Source organism: Eptatretus burgeri, chromosome 12, assembly GCF_056783735.1.
Source record: "Eptatretus burgeri isolate ZD-2024b chromosome 12, Ebu_testis_v1, whole genome shotgun sequence".
Lineage (NCBI taxonomy): Eukaryota > Metazoa > Chordata > Myxini > Myxiniformes > Myxinidae > Eptatretus > Eptatretus burgeri.
In genome coordinates, this window is record NC_140972.1 from 57,954,040 (window position 1) to 57,974,405 (window position 20,366).

General features: G+C 42.5%; 1 protein-coding gene across 5 annotated transcripts in view; it reads left to right on the plus strand.

The window, feature by feature from the left end:
• Positions 1–20,366, plus strand: part of LOC147015691 (exportin-7-like) — a 297,528-nt gene that overhangs the window by 191,922 nt on the left and 85,240 nt on the right. For 4 of the 5 annotated variants that reach the window (XR_015049793.1, XM_085848087.1, XM_085848088.1 and 1 more), the window contains 2 exons: positions 13,783–13,997; positions 17,227–17,368. Coding sequence is in view for 4 of the 5 variants with exons in the window: in XM_085848087.1 (XP_085704213.1) it covers positions 13,783–13,997; positions 17,227–17,368 (357 nt within the window). In the remaining variant the exon portion in view is untranslated. Of the gene's footprint in view, positions 1–13,782; positions 13,998–17,226; positions 17,369–18,142; positions 18,585–20,366 lie in introns of those variants that run through there. The other variant, XM_085848090.1, reaches the window with a different exon arrangement.

Sequence of the window (20,366 nt, forward strand, 5' to 3'; positions counted from 1 at the left end):
CTGGAGGAGATTGCGGAGGAGATTCTGTGCAGTGAGGAGCCGGTGGAAAGCGAAGATGATGAGGTAACTGTCGAGGAGGAAATCGTTACGTTCGAGGAAGCCCAGCGCGCTTGTAGCACCGTCCGGAAGTTCATGCAGCAGAGAAGCGGGAAGCCCGGTGTGATGCAAGCGTGCGATCGGCTAGACAACGAGATGCACGAGATCCGCCGAAAGAAGATGCGCCAGCCGACGATTCTTGAAAGCTTTGTGTGTCGTGAATTTCTCGCCATGCCATATGTTAGTGTGTGAACTCTGTTAGTGTGTGTATGTTCTCCGTTCGCTTAGCTTATTCAACAGTCGTGCCTTTTACTTGCTGGAATAAATTTTGTCTAAAGATTAACTACAGATGGGTAACTTGAGAAAATAAGGCCGTTTTGACAAAATCTCGTTACTATGCCACTCTCGCTACTATGCCACTTTTGCTCGGTCCCGACGGGTGGCATAGTAACGAGCTTTGACTGTAAAGACGTGTTCCCAGCGGTTTTGGGAATTGGTATATAAAAATGGTGTTCATAAAAGGGGAACCCAACAGTGTTTTTGAGTTCCTTTTTGAGTCGATGTCCATGTCAGCAGTAACAGTATCAGTATCAGTATCAGTATTAGTATTAGTATTAGTAGTAGTTTGTTCATGTTGGCAGTAGTAGGTGAGTGTGAGGGGGAGGGTGTGGGTTATGATGGATCGTCCTTGCGTTTAACGATTTAACGATTTAAATGATAAACTCAACGATTTAAATGGCTGCATCTCCACTATTGAAAGTAGACGCTTGCGCTCAACAATTGGATTTTTTTTTACACTCAACGACTTTTAAACGGTACCACTCAGCTAGTTTCATTGTTTACGATGAACGATTTAAATTGCTGTCACTCGCCTTTGTTTTTTGACGCTGGCGCTCGGAAATTTTAATCGTTTCTATTGAACGTGCTAAATCGCTCAAACCCCACTATTGAAAGTAGGCGCTTGCGCTCAACAATTCGATTTTTTTTACACTCAACGACTTTTAAACGCTACCACTCAGCCATTTTCATTGTTTACAATGAACGATTTAAATTGCTGTCACTCGCCTTTGTTTTTTGACGCTGGGGTTTGGAAATTTGAAGCGTTTATTCTGAACGTGTTAAAACGCTCAAACTCGACTATTTTAAATAGACGCTGCCGATGGACAATTGGAATCATAGCCAAGCTCGACATCGAAGTGTGAACATCCTCGTCATGCCGAAGAAAAGTTTGAAGAATGCTGCAAATAAGTGTCCTGGCCATGGCCGTGGACGCTGACGCAAGGACGATCCATTATACCGACGTCTTTCAGACTATGAGTAACTTAAAAGTAACGTCTGTCGATGTGTAGCAACGATCGTGTAACGTGCCAACAACACGTTAATCATAGGTTAGAAATAAGTTTCGGGTACGCTAAACATTACCTCGGCGTGTCTCAACTTATGATTAACTTACAAGTAGCATGTGTTGACGTCTGTCAACGATCGCAGACCGTGCATATAACTTGTGGCCAGCGTAGCGGAACGTGTGAGTCATACGCCGGCATACGTCGTGAAATTTCATGCATGAAAAAATTTGAGGAGAACCGAAAAGTACAACGTTTAAAGCCAACGTACAACGACGTATGGCAGTGTTTTTCAGCGTGCTCTCAATGTTATCAAAACTTACCCATAACATATTCAACGTGTGCCAGCGTTTTAGAAAAAAAATTCAAAAATCGGCATACGTTGGCTAAAACGTCAAGGTGTGACCGGGCCTTAAGACACAGGAAGTAGCAGAAGTCAGGTGAAACGTTGTGACCTCAAAGATGTAAGAAGTAGGAATTGACATTCCTCTTGAAACTGGATAGGTCATAGGATAATGTGATGCACGTTGCGGATAGTGAATTCCAAAGTGAGACAGCATGAGGGATAAAACTATCTGCACTGCCTTTTGTTCTGCACTTTGGATCAGCTTCAGTGCATGGATTTGCAGAGATGGCAAACTAAGTCTTGTGTCCATACACTCATACAGGAGGAACCAAGTTAGAAAGTCCAGCAGAACATTTGCCATGAAAATATCTGAAGAGCAAAGTAAGAGTGACAACTGACCTACGGTGAGAGAGCGGTTGAAGAGTTGAACCCATCTCCGCACCAGCCAAGTTAACGATGCGTTTCTGGAACCCATCGAGTAAAGATAAGTGGCAGGCTGGTTGGTGCTCCAGCCCAAATGTGGCAACGGTACTCCATGAGGGGACTATATTGTCATATACAGGTATAAAACAGCATCAGGAGGTAAATACCAAATACCTCTGCACTCGATAAAGACAACCAACTCGCTTGGAAGCACTCTTCGCAATACCAGAAATGTACTTATCCCAACAGAGGTTAGAGGAGATATTCCCCATTGGGACCATACTCTGTACAGAGCGTTGATGCTGCCGAAGCAGTCTCCTTGGCTATTGGGTACAATCCTGGACGGGTCGCCACTCCGACGCAGGATACTCAAATGATTCGGTCATCCCAGCAAGCTGGTACTCATTTTATCGACCTTGGAAGGATGGCAGGCTGAGTCAACCCCCTGGTGAATTAATTCAGTGGGAAACGAGGCTTGAACTCAGGACTCTAGGATCCCAAGCCACCACCCTAACCACTTAGCCAACACCAGGCATACAGAGGGGATATCCAGACCAAGAAGCCGAAGCTCAGATGAATCTGTTAAGGTTGAAGACCCCGTGTGCACAGAAGGGAAAGACCTGTTTCTCGAATGAGACACGGACAACAATTTAGTTTTCTTTGCATTGAAAGTTACCAGTCAATCATGCTCCCACTTCAACACATTCTCTCAATCATTGTCCAGTGAAACTCCAACATCGTTATGAATAGTGTTGATTGAATCAGCATATGTACAGTAAAGTGAGGAATCTTAAGCATATGGAGCTTGCTGAAGCAGAGCATTATCAGGAAGATCATTGATATAAATAAGGAACAACGATAGAGCCCTGTCGAAAACCAGAATATATGGAGCAAGTAGGAGAAGATTGACCCTCAAGTACCACCTTCATCTAGTGATTTGTTAGGAAAGCCGAAATGATTGAATGCATCACACTAAATACACCATATGACTGAAGCTTGTGGAGCAGATCCTTGTGCCACACTTTATCAAAGGCGTTTGAGATATCCAAAGCCACTAATTGAGCTTCACCCTTGAGCTTCAATGCCCTGTTGAAATTATCCATAATTAAGGATAGTGGATCACCAGTTGAGCAGGAATGACAAAAGCCATACTGGCAGTCATTGAGACGTTCGTTGTTCTCCAGATGGCTGAGAAGTTCTTCATTGATGAAGCATTCAAATGTCTTATTTATTCCATGAAGCAGACTGATGAGGCAATAGTTACTTGGCTTAGAATGCTCACCAGCACCCTTGAAAACAGGAACAGAAGCCACTTTCCAAGATGAAGGAAACACCGGTTGTATGGCTTGGCAAGAATCGATGACAGTTCAGGACAACAGATCTTCAATACAATCACAGGGATTCCATCAGGTCCAGTCACTTTCAAGGCATCTGAAGTATGAATAATTCTGGCAACCTTCTTCGGAGTGATAAATGGAACAGGAATATCAGAGTCTGTGCAAAATGGAAAATGAGGAAGAGAGTGTCACTGATTATTGAGCATAGAATTAGAAAAAAAAGTGATTTGAAAAGAGGTTTGCTTTATCTAGAGGTGAAGTAACAACTCAGGTCCATGAAAGAGAGGAGGTATAGAAGATTTATTGCATTTGAGTACACTGTTGGCAAGTCCTCAAGTCCTCAACATAGAGAGTCCTCAACATAGATACCAAGAGCATGACAAGGAGGGTGATCACATCTGTGAAAAATGTAACCAGGTAACTTGAAAAACAGAGAAGATGCCGCTGTCCAACTGACACTCAGAGCCAGCAAGTCGGGCGAGTTAGCTGAATAAAAGAATGCACAGAAGAAAAGTTGGAGCAAAAGCCCCTGAGATTGGAGAACCAACCTTTTTTAAAGGATTTAAGCGTCGCTGTGCACGGGAAGGTAGATTGGCACGTGCAGGGAGAGTTCCGTTATTTTAGGTTGTACTGTATCACCATATTCTTCGTGATAAAAATACAAAATCGAAGAAAAAAAAGAAAAAGAAGAAGACATCAGTAAATGTTACCCAAACAAATTCACAAGCCAGTCCAAGAGACTCAATAGGATCCCACAAACTCATGAGAACACATTGTTGTACAACAATGCCACGATGATGGCCCCAGGAATGCAACCAAAAATGGCTGCATGGATCACCCCCATGCATGTCCAAGGCAGTACAACCATTTTGACATTTTACACCTGTTAATATATCAGCATCTGAAAGCATTACCAAAGAGTTCAGAATCCTGTACTACCAAGTGGCCATGGCCTGCAGCATGTTTATTTCCAGCACCCTTCAGAGACAGAATTAATGAGATCCCACAGAGAGTTCTGTACAAGAAAGATGCAGAAAAACTGAGACTAGAAATGGCAGAATAGAAGAAAAGAAAGGAAAGGAAAATATCAAGAGGAAGAAGAATAAGAAGAAGACAAAGGTGACAAGGATGTGGAAGAAGAAAAAGACAAAAAAAGAAGAAGAAAAAGACTGGCTGGCGCCATTCACCTCGTCGTAAAACGAGTAAAACCCTCTTCACAGGATCACTGTGAAGGTGTGCGGGTGACTAGGCCAGGTTAAAAAATTAATTTCCTACCCCCAAAGATATGACTACTCTTAACGCGCTGTCACACCTTGACGTTTTAGCCAGCAATGGCAACGTATTAAAATGTATGTAAAACGTTGGCGTAAGCTGAAATTTTGAGGGTTTTTTTTAACGTTTTGGTCGTATTCATAACGTGTTGGTCGTATGCATAACATATTAGTAACGGGCACAGAACGTTTCGTTGTCTTCTCGATAACTTATACCAACGAATGCTTAGCCTGTTGTCGGCGTTCACAACCTATGCCCAACGATAGTTTAACTTAGTCATAGTGCGCTGCACGTATCGCCAATGAACTCGTGGCGTAGCCTGTTAAAAACCTGCCGCTCGCCGATTTAAATCATAACCGCCTGAAAATTGGAAGTGTCAACATCACAGTCACACCTTGATGATTTAGCCAGCGTATGCCGACCTATGAAAAATGTGTGTAAAACGCTGGCACACGTCGAATACGGTATGGGTAAGTTGTGTATACGTTAGGAGCACGCTGAAAAACAATGAAGTACGCTGTCATATTCCGTGGTACGTCTAGTACGTCGTTAAATTTCAAGCATGCTGAAAATTTTACGACGTACTTGACGCATGGCTCACAAGTTCCGCATACGCTGGCATAAGTTCTCGGCACGCTCTGCAATCGTTGACACACGTCGGACACACGTTACTTGTAAGTTACTCATAAGTCGAAACACGTCGAGATAATGTTTAGCATACCCGAAACTTAATTTTTAACCTATGAGTAACGTGCTTTGAACCTATGTGTAGCGTGCTTTGAACCTATGTGTAACGTATCTGAAATGCACATTGTCGTATGTAGACAAATTTGATTGACGTCTTCCGGACGACCACAGAACTGACTGAACGTGTTTCTAACTTACATCTACCGTATAATAGCGATTTGGCAGCGTTTACGGGAATCGGTATATACAAATGGGCTTCACAAGAGGAACCCGTCGGTGTTCCAGACTCCATGTTGAGTAGATGTCAATGTCAGTAGTATCAGTAGTAGTAGTAGTAGTATTAGGTGAGCGTGTCAGTAGTAGTAGGTGAGCGTGATGGGGAGGGTGTTGGTGATGATGGAGCCTCGTTGCGTACACGAATAGGAGACTACTTTGCACTATTGTTCGATGTTCTTTTCGGCTAATTTTTTTTTTCTCATTCCCACGATGAACTATTTTTTTGTTTCAGTTTTTAAAGTATTCAAAACGACTTGGACAAATGCATAATGTACTAGTAATGAACAAAGAACGCTTCGATAACTTATACATAAGTTATACCAACGATTGATTAGCGTGTTTTAGGCGTCCACAACCTATGCCCAACGATTATAATCTAACGTATGCATGGCGTGGCAGCGTATCGTCGACGATTACATGAGGTTTTCTATTCATAGGCTGCAACTTCACTTTTAATAAATGTCTGTCACTCGCCTATTGTTTTTGGACGCTGGTGCTCAGCAGTTGAAATTGTTTTCATTGAACGAGTTAAATCGCTTCCACAGCACTGCAGTCACGGCACCAACAGCAGCAGGCTCAGTGCCAGCCTCATGCCAGGCTCAAGCGGATCCCTGTAGAAGGTGTACTGCTTGGTTATCCTTGGACCCACTCTGGCTAGCAGCTTGTCGAACATCGCTGGGGGCATTTGCAGGAAGTTGATGAAGGATGCATGGTCCTCGTTCCGGAGTTCCACCATGAGCTGGTCATATATGCCGTAATGGCGCTGCCTCCCGATCCATGGTCTGACCCAGTTCCTTCTCCTCCGTTCACCTCTTCTTCTCCCAGCTCTATTGGCACGCAACTGGTGCAGTGTCAACTCTATGAGGTCATGTTGATGTTCGAGGACAGGTAGGTATTGTCGTCTCAGCCTTGCCGTATCCTCCATCTCTCGGAATGACATGGACATGTACTCACCACGAAGTCTAAAAAAAAGACGGGTTCCTCCTGCGAAGCCCCTTTTTATATACCAATTCCCCTAATCGCTGCCAATACGCCATTATACGGTATCTGTAAGTTAGAAACGCGTTCAGTAAGTTCTGTGGTCATCCTGAAGACGTCAAATACGTCTACATACGTATTTGTGCGTAGGACATGCTTTACAAATAATTCCCAAGCACGTTACTCATAGGTTATAAATAAGTCACGGGTACCCTAAACATTACTTTGACATGTTTCGACGTATGAGGAACTTTCAAGTAACGTGTTGCGAAGTGTGAACAACGTTCGTATAGCGTGCTTACAAAACGTTACTCATAGGTTATAAATAAGTTTTGGGTACGCTTAACATTACCTCGACATGTTTTGACTTATGGTAACTTACAAGTAACATGTGTCAACGATCGCATAACGTGCCTACAACTTATGGCCAGCGTAGCGGAACGTGTGAGTCATACGCCGGCATATGTCGTAAAATTTCAAGCATGCAAAAATTTGAGAACAACCCAAAAGTACAACGTTTAAAGCCAGCGTACTACGACGTATGGCAGTGTTTTTCAGCGTGCTCTTAACGTATACAAAACGTACCCATAACGTATTCGACGTGTGCCAGCGTTTTAGACAAATTTTTCATAAATCGGCATACGCTGGCTAAATCGTCAAGGTGTGACAGCGGCTTTAGTCTGGCTCCTACCCATTGAGCAGAATGACTAGGTAAGACCTACCAGGAGCAAAACTCCCACCAGTTTAGCTCTCTATGTCCCAGGAGCATACAAGCTTCCCCACTATGATCAAAGTCACAATCGGGGAAGAACCCCCCCCCCCCGTTTTCCCACCCACTTTGACTGTTGAACCTTTGCTTAATGTGCTTGTTTTCCATCAGCCTTTACACCTGTATTTTAAAACTAGTACAAAAACCCGTCAAAAATGACGGGTTGGAATTATTTTATTCAGACTAGAAGATATGATGTTTTATCACAACAAAAATCGTTATTTTAAAACACTACATCTACAAATGTTCCCCTATTTTCTTTATCTTCTGGGACCTTTCATTTTGAGGGTACAGCTTCGTGAACATGCCAAAGCCTGAAGCCTCGGCCTAGCGTCAGGTGTGCTTTTATCTTCTTTATTTATTGGACATCGCACGTTTGTAAATGAACACTCATTTTACTCTGTGTGCGTTACACCACGTGCAGCGAATTTCACCTCCTTGCACCTTGTATTTGTTGTTACTTTTTTTACAACGCTTCTGTACACCATCAATGAGGCCCAGTTGTAAGTCTTAGTCTTCATTTCCAAAAGAAGAGACGTAATTACTGTTTAATGGAAAATGTTTTCCGAGTTTTTTTTTTTAATCCTGAAAAAAAGAGTCCGTAGTGAACACACAGCCGTATTAAAAAAAAAATTGGCCTTTAAAACCCTTCTTAAATCGTCCTTTCGAAAGGGGACAGACATCACACAAACAAATACACAAACCCACATTATGTTTTATATTGTCAGATAATATTTTTAAAAAGAACCGGCTGTGATACTCTATAACCGCCTCCATCCCCAAATCTTCATCGATGAATTGCAAAATATACAAAAACAAACTATCTTTGTTGAAATTCATCCATGTTTTCACAAGTTTATTATAACCCTCCTGTGTACCTCCATTGATTGCTGCCAAGCCACAAGACAGACACACACAAGGGAGAGAAGCAAGCCTTTCGGTGCATGTGCCTCTGTGCGTGTAAACACACACACACACACACACACACACACACACACACACACACACACACACACACACACACACACTTTAAACCTTGAAAGGAGGCCACAGATATCTTTTCCAGCAGACTGAACCAGTTGGTGGACCTGTCCCATCTATGAGTTGTCAGGCATTTATCTCTTGCAATATCTTTTCTTATTCTGAAGGATCTCTGACTTATATCACATGTGAAATTGGCATGAGCTCTAGTTGTTAGTTCTTGTGTGGCAACAGCACGAATTGTGGCGTTGCGGTTCACTGTGTCCATCGCCACTCTTGGTACAAGCCTATAACCCCCGTTGCATTTCCTTCTCCAATAATGTCTTTACAAAGCAACATGGAAACAGCTGTCTTCATCAACATTAAACTTCTTCAGATCTTGTCTCACTTTAACTCACCATCTTCCCATGGTTCCATTTGCCGGTTGGTGCTGTGGCAACCATCCAAATATGAGTTTCTTTGGGATGCAGTTGTCTTCCATCCAGGCAAGATGACCTTGCCAGTGAAGTTTTCTGGCTGCAATAATATTTTGTAGTAAACTCCTCCATCCCAAACCATCTCCCTCCTTGTACATTACGAATATTCCCTGGCATTTATTGAGCCTTACTGATACTTAATATGCCTTGAAGGCACCTGTTTTGGAAGTCCTTGATCTTCCTGGAGATATCTCTCTTGTTGGACCATATCTAAGCACGACAGCACAGTAAACTGTTTTTTGTCTTCAGTAAAAGATCAATATCCCTGAATACAGGTCTGCATCGTGCTCCAGACATTTTAGAAGCACAGGCAATCCTGTCTTCTATGTTCTTTGTGATACCACCATGCGATTCAATTTTTGCCCGAGGTGCCTGAAGTCAGTCACTACTTTGATGGCTTCTCGGCTGACGTAAATTGGCTGTGCATCCTCCTTGCCCTCACCTTTCTCCCCCCCCCCCCCCCCCGCATCTCCACCAGCACCTTCGTTTTCGGCATGCTCATCCTTAACCCCCATTCTGATGTCACCTCAAATATACGTGCTGCTCACTCCAAACTCTCTCTGGTGGGACCCCCTGCAACTGCATCATTTGCAAACACTAATCCATTCACTGTCAGTGTTGCAGGGCTTCTTCTCCTTTCACCCACTAACTGGAACTACATTTGTACAGGACATCTATCCCCAAAGGGTTGGAATAGTTTCCTCAAGGTCTCAATCACCAGCAGATTTACATAAACGTTAAACAGTGTTTTTGATGGTTTTATACAATGTTGAGGCTCGTGAAGGAGCTAGAACATAGAACGGATCAGGATGCAGCAGAACAAAATTTGTAGTAGAAGGAGAGGGGGAAATACAACAGCAGTGTTGAGTAAAAAAAAATCAGAGAGAGACTTTGAAGATGAGGGATATGAGGAAGAATGAGGACAAGGTGAGGACACATGGGGTTGACAAGATGGATGCAGAAGCAAACTCTCAGAAAGGAAAACACAAAAGTTGGAAAGAGATGAGTTGGGGAAAGTTAATGGGGGTAGAAAAGATCATAGTTTTGGATGTGGATGATTTGAGATGGTGGTGAACAGCTGTCTTGAAAATCTGGAGGGAATAATGAGAGTGAAGAGAATGTGGAAGTTGATTCCACAGGTGAGAGAAAAAAAAGGAATGAATGAGTGGAGGTGAGCAGTGATTCTGGATTTTTCACCACAAGGAGGTTGTTGGCAGACCTTGTGCACCCTGGGATGGTGGAGAGAGAGAGAGAGAGAGAGAGAGAGAGAGAGAGAGAGAGAGAGGGAGAGAGAGAGAGAGAGAGAGAGAGAGAGAGAGAGAGAGAGAGAGAGAGAGACCGAGACCGAGACCGAGACCGAGACCGAGACCGAGACCGAGACCGAGACCGAGACCACAGGGTGAAAGACCAGGGAGGAGGCGGTGGAAGACACAGACAACTAACTTGTCTGCGATGGACGTTATAGGCCCATAGACTCAGCTTCATCATATGAGATTCCAATGATCTTTGAAGGCCTTGGTTTCCATGGTGTCAAGCTGACCAAGGTGTGAGTGTCTCTCTGTCTTCTTGGCAAGGGCGCTAACCCAAAGGGGAGAGCAGTGCTCCATCAAGCTTGGATGAAGATGTTTGGGCAATAGTAGAGCTCTGGAGCAAACCCTTCTTGACTACACACACACATACACACATGCCTCAAAGTTTTGTAGATTGACAAATGACAAGCCTTTTATTTTTCATCTGTCATTGTCCTGTGCAAAAGACAGCAAATTATTTTGGCTCTCCAAAAAGTTTGACAGCGATTTGACTCAGTCAGGCTGTACCAGCTCTTACCTCATCAATACCCGTGATTTTCAGCCTTAATTTTTCATACCCATGTATTATGACATGGTGCTGTCCCGTACCTCTGCCCAACAGAGCAGTTGGCTGTCATTCGGCAGTGCTGGTAAAGTGTCCCCACAAGTGGCACCTAAAATTGTCAGATGAATGGTGCAGCACAATGATGAAAGTGCTCCAAATCATGTGGGACAAAAGGAATTTACACCAACAGAACATTAATGTCCTTGGCGTTTACACAATACGTACTGATTTGTCCATCGATGTAGTATAGTCACTTAAGGAAGGAAAATAAAAGAGGCAAACTAAGCTGTTTTCTCTACAACCAATTGAGTTTCTTTTTCAACAGCAAACTTCATCTTGGTATATTTTTCTGTCCAGTTTTAACATTCAATATGTCGCCAGAAATGAATTGGTTGTTGAATCGTAACAAGCAATGAACAGTTGCTAATTCTTCACTTCAACTTGTCCCATTGTCATCCCCAGTAGCATTGTCGGTGGGTGTATCTGATTAAATCGGTAAACAAACATATCACCCCAACCAACACATCAGCGCACTCCCACCTCCCAACTCCATTTTTTCCTAATTCTCACCCCAGCCCGATTCCTCTCCCTGTTGTCGCTGGCTGCCAAAACAAACAGATAGGGTTTCGGTTAGCATAATCTGACCAACGTCGGAGAGACTTTGCCTGCTTCCTCTGCTCCTCCGGCTGCCGCCATCTCAGTCCCACGCACCGCCACTCCTTTCCCACCCCATGCACAGCAAATCCCCACTCTCAGATCAGCTTACCTGCCTCAGGCTGTTTGCTTTGTCCCTGCATTGTGACAGAGCAGCCGGAGACAATTAGATGATGATCTTAATGCCTGACCATTAGTGTACTCCCATCAGAGACATTGATTTTTCACTTTTTTATTTTTATTTTTTTGGAGCAAGATGATGGGTGACGGTCCTGGTAGATGATATATCGGAGATTATAGTTGCAGAATGTGCCAAAAATTTGTATCAGTGGGATTGGATAATGTTATAAGTAAGTGAAGGTGGAGTTAGACTGGTGGGCTGGGGCTATCTTTGAGAAGTGGATTTCGGCCAGCCGGTCACTCGCCATCTGGTCTTGACAACAACCTTTGTCAAGCCTGATGATGACCTTTAGCTTGAAGCTCTTGTTTGGCAACGATTTAATGTACAAACTAGAAATAGTTGATGAATGAAAATGTCATCTTCCATTTCTCTGTGTGTTGCCAAACATTTTAAGGTCCATTTTCCCAAATTTTATCACATCACCTGCATTAACAGATTTTTTTTTTAATGTTTTTTGCGGAAAAAATGTTCTAATTATGCCGGAAGGAAAGCACAACATATTCGCATGCTCTACAATTCACAGCCATACGTATTCCATGAAGAATATAAAGGGCATTGTTTGAAGCTGTTGCAAGTTTCATGGGCCATGAAATAACCCAAAAATATGTCGCCTGCTCAGCCTGATTGCACGTGCACTGTGATGGCCTATTTTGCATGTGGACTCCCCTTCCATGCATGCATGCTCGTGTGTGTGTGTGTGTGTGTGTGTGTGTGTGTGTGTGTGTGTGTGTGTGTGTGTGTGTGTGTGTGTGTGTGTGTGTGTGTGTGTGTGTGTGTGTGTGTGTGTGTGTGTGTGTGTGTGTGTGTGTATATACGCACACGCACACACGCACACACATGCACACACACACATGCACACTCATGTTGAAACCACATTTTTGGGGTGATTAGTGGGTTGAATCAAACTCTTGAATGGATCAAGAGGTCACACAAAGAATTCAAAAGCTGGGTTTATTGAAATAAATTATGGTATTGGTGACAGCTGGTACAAAAATAAATGCGTCAAATGTGCCCTTTTAAAGCCATTCCATTTCTTCTCCAAGATACAACTGCGTTCTCGGGTGGCGTGTGAGTTGATAATGGCTTGATTGGAGATGGTCCGGACACGTGCACATACATGCGTGTATTGTTGGAGCTTAGTGGAGGGCTTAAACCCCGTAGATAGGCACTTGACTTGTCAGAATATGGACAGAATCACAACCTCCTTTCGGTGGGTTTCATAAAACCCCTCCTTGCTTGCAAACACTGCTTGGCCAACAAAACAGTAGTATAAGTGAGAAATATGATCTCTGTCTTAGTTTTGCGAAGACAGGGTAGGTATTTGAGAACAAGTATCGATAAGGATGTCGTTCAACAGCCAAAAGATTTGTTTTTCAGTTGCTGTCAAACTGACCGCCATAAATCGCCAATCTGCCTTATCCTCCTCTTCATGGAAATTCTGAACCATTTTGTTTATGACTTCTCGACGTAACCATTCATCTCACCTCTGTTCACAGACTCTTCTCAGTTTAAGTAACCTTACATTGATTGTGACCATACATCTTCCGTACCTCCCTTTCGGTTGCTTACCTCAGGGGGATGATTTTTACAAACCAGGTATTTGCTATACACTGATCCATCTCTAGAAATGAGAGATGAGTTGGCATGGCAGAATCTGCCTTGATGTCTGTTTTTGTCAAAGTGAGAGGATTTTGTCAATGTAAGTAAGATTGTGGCTGCACCAGAGATGCAAGTGCTTCATTGCATACCAGTGCAGCTCAGATAAAAAGTAGTCTTATTTGATGTCATTCAAATTTTGGACCCATTGATTGGCAGTTGAGTCGATGGTATGATGCGGAATGGCCTTTTGTCTTACCTTTGATGCAAAAAATTTCTGGTGAGAGTATTTTCTACAACCCAGCTCAAGACTGTTTATTTTTTTGGTAGGTTTTTAAATCTTGGGCCTGTAGTGAGTGGAATAGGAAATCTGCCATTGCCATTGTGCCATCCTCATCTTCCACCCCAGCTTTTAAAGTTCTTCCTGCTTGTTCTCCTCAAAGTTATTGCTACAGGTGGCCAGGGTGTGTGCAGTCACAAATCTTCCATTGTTATTTTCCCAGATATCTTCACCCCCCCCCCACCCCCCACTTCTTGATTTCTCTCTCCTTTTCCCCTGTCTGTCTGGGCCAGGGAACAGGATCCTGTCGCTGGGTGAAGTGCCCAAGGATCAACTCTACCCACTCAAACTGAAGGGGATCTCCATCTGCTTCTCCATTCTCAAGGCTGCTCTCTGCGGAAATTACGTCAACTTTGGTGTCTTTCGCTTGTATGGTGACGATGCCCTAGACAATGCCCTGCAGACTGCTGTCAAGCTGCTCCTGACCATCCCCCACACCGATCTTTTGGTGTGTCTTTCTCTCAGCGATACCCTGCCATCCCTCATTCCCTACCGGCCTGCCCTTGCATCCCGCTGGGAGGTTTGAGTTGTCTCGACCCAGGCAGAGGGCCTTGTCCACTTGTTGCAAGCACGATCCTTTCTTTCAGGCCATTGCTAGTTAAGTGCGACCTGCTGCAGCTTGCTGCCCTTTCCACACTGTTCCACAATGTTCCCCACCACCCCCACCCTATTCCCTGTCTTGTCCTGCGCTGCTGTAAGAAATCTTTTCCTCGACATCTGCTTTCCTGCACCCTCTGTATGGGAATCCCAGCTCCAACACAAACACTTGCTTGGTTTCCTGTCCCAAGTCCATCTCCCGATCCAGCTTGGCCCTTCCTCTGTCATCGCACGAGTTTAACCTCTCACTTGATGCCAGTAATTTGCCGTTTTTCATCCACCACTGTCAACGTTTTTTGCAGTTGTGGTCATATCTTTCATGATCAATTTGGATTTCTGATCTTTCTTTAACATTTGTTGTCAAGAGCAAAGATGTACTTAATTAAGAATGCGAGGATAAGAAAGGTTAAACATCAGTAATTTCTTTTACAGCTATTGTACTTGTCCACCCCTCCCCCTGAGCCTTCTTGTAAAGTGTGTGGGGAGGGGGAAATCGAAATAGTTGTGCCACTATTGCAAATTGTTTTCTTTTTCGTGAACATTTTGTGGTTCATGATTTTTGTCTATTTTGTGATTGACAAAAGTTTCAGGTTATCAATAATTAGGTTTAAGCCTGGAACCATGCAGGTTATAAATATTTTTTTTTTTTATTGACATCAGACACTTGTATGCTTTTTTTTGTAAATATTTGTTGGTGTCTGTTTGATTTGATTAGAGCAGGTTCTAGGAATCCACCAGCTCGTTGGTTTTATGAAATCCGTTAATCCGTTCTCAAGTTAACAAAAAAGGATTCCTGGTAGATCCTGCCCTCCATGTGAGGATAACCAAGCATTGCAAGTTGGTGTTTGCAGTTTCAACATGTGTGCCCATGTACCCCGACACAAAAAGACCTTTATTTATTTTACATCACAAACCTTCCTGAGAGCTCCCTGAATCCACTGTCGTTGGATTCATTAAAATTCGCTAATCCGTTCTCAAGTTATAACACAACAAACAAACAGACAGACACAGCTCCTTTTATAATATAGATTAGCATCAGGGATATCAGTTGTTTTTATGAGATATCTGTGATCACAAAGCAATTGCCAAGGGTAAGCATCCCCCAGTGCCTCAATCCAATGATGGCCATATTTTTTTTCAGACTGCCATGTGATCTTGACCTTCAACATTTAGGGATAGAGTGTAAGTTAAGAAAATGGGTCCCCATCCTCAATCTATCCATAAAACTCAGCATCATGAAAATCAAAGAAAAATTATTCAAGTTATGATCAAAAAGGTGTTTTTTGTTAATTTAGTCACGATCCGAAGAAGTAGGTCAAGGACACAAAGCAAATATCAGATACACAACTTCAGTGCAGGTACACTATTGTGATGCAAGAACATCTTGGTGAGCCAATCAGTGTTTGATATTCCGCATTGGCAGAATTGATCGACGACATAAAACACATTATTTTTTTCCGGACTGCTATTTGACCTTGACCTTCAACCTGGAGAGGTATGATGTAAATTCATCGTAAATGTGCCTTGCTCCAGGCTATCTTGAGAGGGCATTTTCGTTCTGATGGGACAAACCTTAGTCAAGTTGTGGTGAAATCTGTTAAATTGTCCATAATTAGGTCACGACTTAAATATTAGGTCAAGGTCAAAAAAATTGTCACCATAACATACTTTTTATTCCTATTATTGATGCAGAATTCCATTCTGGAAGTCCCAACTGGCTTGGAGATGCAGCTCGGACATTGGCAGAAAAATAAGAACAGGGGGGGGGAAACCGAAATGATGATTTCGTACTCCTAGCGGTCTAAGAAACTGAGGTACCATTAAAAACTTGGAGCACTATTTGTAGAAACAAATGCTACAACAGGCCTCTCTATCATATCCTACAGTGGAAGACTTAATAATGTGTCACTGCAGTGCTTTGATTTTGGCAAACTGCTCATGATCTCATTTAAGGTGTTTGATTCTTTCAAAGTATCAAATACAGACCTGTTTATACACTTAACCTCACACCTAACAGGCATGTTGGGATTAAATTGGTTCCATGAGTTTATATTTAATCTTCAAAGCATTTTGGAAGCAAACTTTTAAAACACTCCCTGAGCAGAATCATCATTAGGGATTTTTTTTTTAAACTGTACAGTGATTAAGACTTGAATAGCTTGTAGGTAATTAGATCACGTTTATCCGAGTGATATCAGCAGGCATGAGATAAATGAACAAAGTGTACGACATTTAAATTTATGATCAAGGTGTTATGGGTCTGATGTGAATCTCAAACATTTCATTCCACAGCAATATTAGCCAATCTCCCTTTGAGTTAGAAATCCATGGTTTCATTGCCCTTGTCACCTTATACCTTTTCCTGCATGTTATGCATGGGGTATTCAACAAAATTTGATGAACGAGTTACTCGCAATACGTCCAAGATGTGCCAAAAAGAGAAAGTACAGTATAAGGAGATGCATTCATGTGTTTTCTTACAAATCATATATACTTGATATATACAAAATGTAAGGTCTCCTTTTGGACCACCATGATTATTTCGTTTGCATAACTTTTTTGAACACCCTTTGTAGATGTATGTACAAGGCTTTCGGTGAACCTTAAGACATTTCCCAATGCCGTATAAACATTTAGCGATTTCTTTAACTTTTAGTTGTTTTAAAATGGACATCCTAACCATCGTCTTATATGAAGCTCAGAGTTATTTTATTTAATTTTGAAGGTAAATTTTCTTCCATCTTGCCTGTCGTTTGATGTAAGAAGTGTAGAGGTTGTCTATCTCAATAAATAATGGAAGTATTAAAAAGGAGGAACACTTAAAATAGCTCTGGAATATTGTACCTGTTGGAGACTCATCACCCTCTTTGCTTGCTCTCTCAGTCACATCCCATTTTCAAAGCAATATTTTACTTGTGCTCCGTCCGAGTTGGTGTTTAATCGATCCAGCAATTACAAGCATAATCTCCACCAACACCACCCTTGCTTCACATACAAATGTGCAAAAATAATGTTTGTAAAATAACTGTACCTCACGTTTTGTTGTTTTTGTGTCCTTTGTATGTGTATCGGCATTCCAGAATTACCCCAAGCTGAGCCAGTCGTACTTCTCTCCACTGCTCGAGTGCCTCACTTTGGACCACATGAACTTCCTGGCCAGCTTGGAGCCTCCTGTTCTCCTTTACATCCTTTCGTCTATTTCTGAGGGACTATCAGCTCTAGGTGTGTTCTACTCACTGGCATTTCTGACGGCTGCAAATAATTCGCAGGTTGGGTAGTCGGCCATTTTGTTCTTCTGCCTCAAGGTGGCCATTTTGTTCTTGCTGGGTTTTTTATTTTATTATTTATTTATTTAAGGTGGGACAGATCACCATTTTCTAATGCCATGAAGTGAAAGAAAATAGTGATTGACAAGAGCTTTTATTTTGACCTTCATTGATAGAATTTCCTTTGAGCCAGAACAATGGGTTTCATCCATCTTGTGTAAATAGTTGTTTCATTGTCTGGAATTGCACACAGAGCTGAGATGCTGTTTTGCCATGATGTCCTTCAAAACGTATAGCATTTGAGCAGACTTCATGGAGGCTTTTACATCTCCCATTTGCACTGCCAAAAGCAAATTAAGTGTTTAACTATTTTTGAATTCAAATTTGAGGCTTTTAAATGCCTTTGTTTTTAACATGTGGGATGTTGTTATCATTTTTTTATTTTCCATCTACTGCATAACACTTTTACTAATCTGCAGAGTTTATCTATCTAATTTGGCCAAACTGGCATCCCAAAATTTCATTAAACAAATTTTCAGAATAAAAATAAATAAGTCCATGATCAGTGTGGATTTTGTTTTTGCCATGTGGAACCTGGTTCTGAGCCATTCTTGTTGCCAAAGAAGGCTGCAGACTTGTGGGTCTGACCTGTCAAGGTTGAGAAGTGGCCAGTGTGACTCAAGTGCCATGAATCTAATGTGTGGTTCATGCACGCTACACCACCCCTCAGCCTGCGGTTCACAGGGGATGTGCATAGATGCGAGGCAACGGAGATGAGCACCGGCATTCCCAAACCGCAGCTCTTCCCTGAAAAACCTCAGCAGAGACCCAGATGGCTCTGGTCGTGAATATGTTTACCTCTCGATTTCCCTTTTTTGTTGCTGTCCCCTTTTTCCACATCATCTTGGTTGGAGAAAGATTATCTTTCAGCCTTGTCTGGTGTCAGGGTTGAGTGGAAGAAGGTTCAAATGGTGTTGCACAACAGTTATTTTGCTGTTTCAAGTAAACCCGGCTAACTCTGTAAGCCCACCAAAATGACTTATTCAGCACTTGTTTATGTTCAGTGTTTGAATAAATGGCCAATAAGGAATTGCACATCTTTTGCTAATCGTACAGTGTCAGTAAGACCAGCCTGTACTCGTACATTAAAGTGACATACTTCACTTTCAAAACTGGTGCACTCCCCTCGTATCTGTATTCCCTTGTGTTATTTCTGTGATGTATCGTATGTTCAGAATATATAATGGTATAATATTTGATCATCATGTGCAAATATGGTCTTTCAATTACCTTGAACAAAGCTCCTCCCCCTCCCCCCCCCTCCACCCCTCTGCCCCCTTTCCCCTAAATAACAGAAAAGGTTGGAATTCTGACAAAAGGATACGTCCATGTCGTTGAGCTTTTTTGCCATTTCTAAAATGGTGGTTTACATTTAGGCAGCCCCCATACAGCAATCTTATCATGGTGCAGCCTTGCGGTCAGAGCACTTGTCAGGCCAGCCTGGGATCTCTGTAATGCTCTCACTTCCTGAATTTGAGCAAATCAGGAGAGCTGCTCCCCAGTAAAGCGGCACAAGTTTTTGTTTTTTTTGGTTGGGGGGGGGGAGTTGGGGAACTGCCCGTCACTGACATCAGTTTAATTGAGCGAGGGTCTGGCTCTCTTGATCAGGAAGTTGCTCACTGCTTGGACTAGCAGCAGCTCGTCGTTGCGAATGTTCCAAATAGTCACAGGGAGTTCTCGATTGACATACAACCTCTGTACGCTTGATCGCGTTCGGAAATGCACCCTTGGTGAAACAGTGCTTGGAAAACAATTGTTGGGCAAGTATTTTTTTGTACAATTATTGCTATTATAAGTTTCTTCATTTTGTGATTTGTAGTTTCTCTTCAACCGTTTTGTCATTTTGAAATGAATGCTGTTTTCAGCTTTTTCAAGCCTCAAATTGGGAACAACAACTGTGCTAGTCATTGAATCAGACTGCTGGGTACTTTAAAACCGTGTTGATATCACTGAAGGCTAACCCTTTCTGGACAGGTGACTTTTCAATGATGAGTTAATTGTTTTCAGAGTCTGATGAGCATCATTAACGTTTGGCATTTTCTTCCTTCACATTAGTTTATTTTTCCTCATTCCTTTGTGCCCTGCAGGTCAGCATCAAAGCACTATTGGTGCATCAGAATGTAGGAAAGAGGAAAAGGGGGTGTGGAGGTAGGAGATGAGATGAGATGAGATGAGAGAGAGAGAGAGAGAGAGAGAGAGAGAGAGAGAGAGAGAGAGAGAGAGAGAGAGAGAGAGAGAGAGAGAGAGAGAGAGAGAGAGAGAGAGAGAGAGAGAGAGAAAGAAAAAGAAAAGAGAAAAGAGAAAAGAGAAAAGAAGAGAAGAGAAAAGAGAGGAGAGAAGAGAAGAGAAGAGAAGAGAAGAAAAGAGAAGAGAAGAGAAGAAGAGAAGAGAAGAGAAGAGAAGAGAAGAGAGATAGAAAGGAGGGAGGTGAGAGGTTGGGGGGGAATGGTGAAGAGGGGAGAGGGTGTGATGAGGAGGATGGAAGAATGAGGGTGGGGAGGAGAAGATATAGTGCAGAGGAAAAAGGAGAGAGTGAAGAAGGAGAGAGAGGGTGAAAAGGAATAGAAGGAGGACAGAGAGGTCTTCAAATAATTATCATCAACCCTAAGAGGGCAGTGTTCAATCCATTATGTTAAACCTTCAATCTTTGGCACATGTTTTATCCTTCATCTTCAACAAGACAAAAAAAATGAGCTCTAAAATGCAAGGCTTTTGGCTCGGCCTGTTTGCCATTTGACGCCATATTGCATTTGGGATGCTTTGAGCAAAGTTTAATTGGGATCACTCAACATGCCATCAGTAATTTAACATTGGAGAGAAGGAACATGAGGCAAAAGTAAGGGGAGAAGAAAAGACCAGGAATACAGTAAGAGATATTCATGTTTAAATGGCTT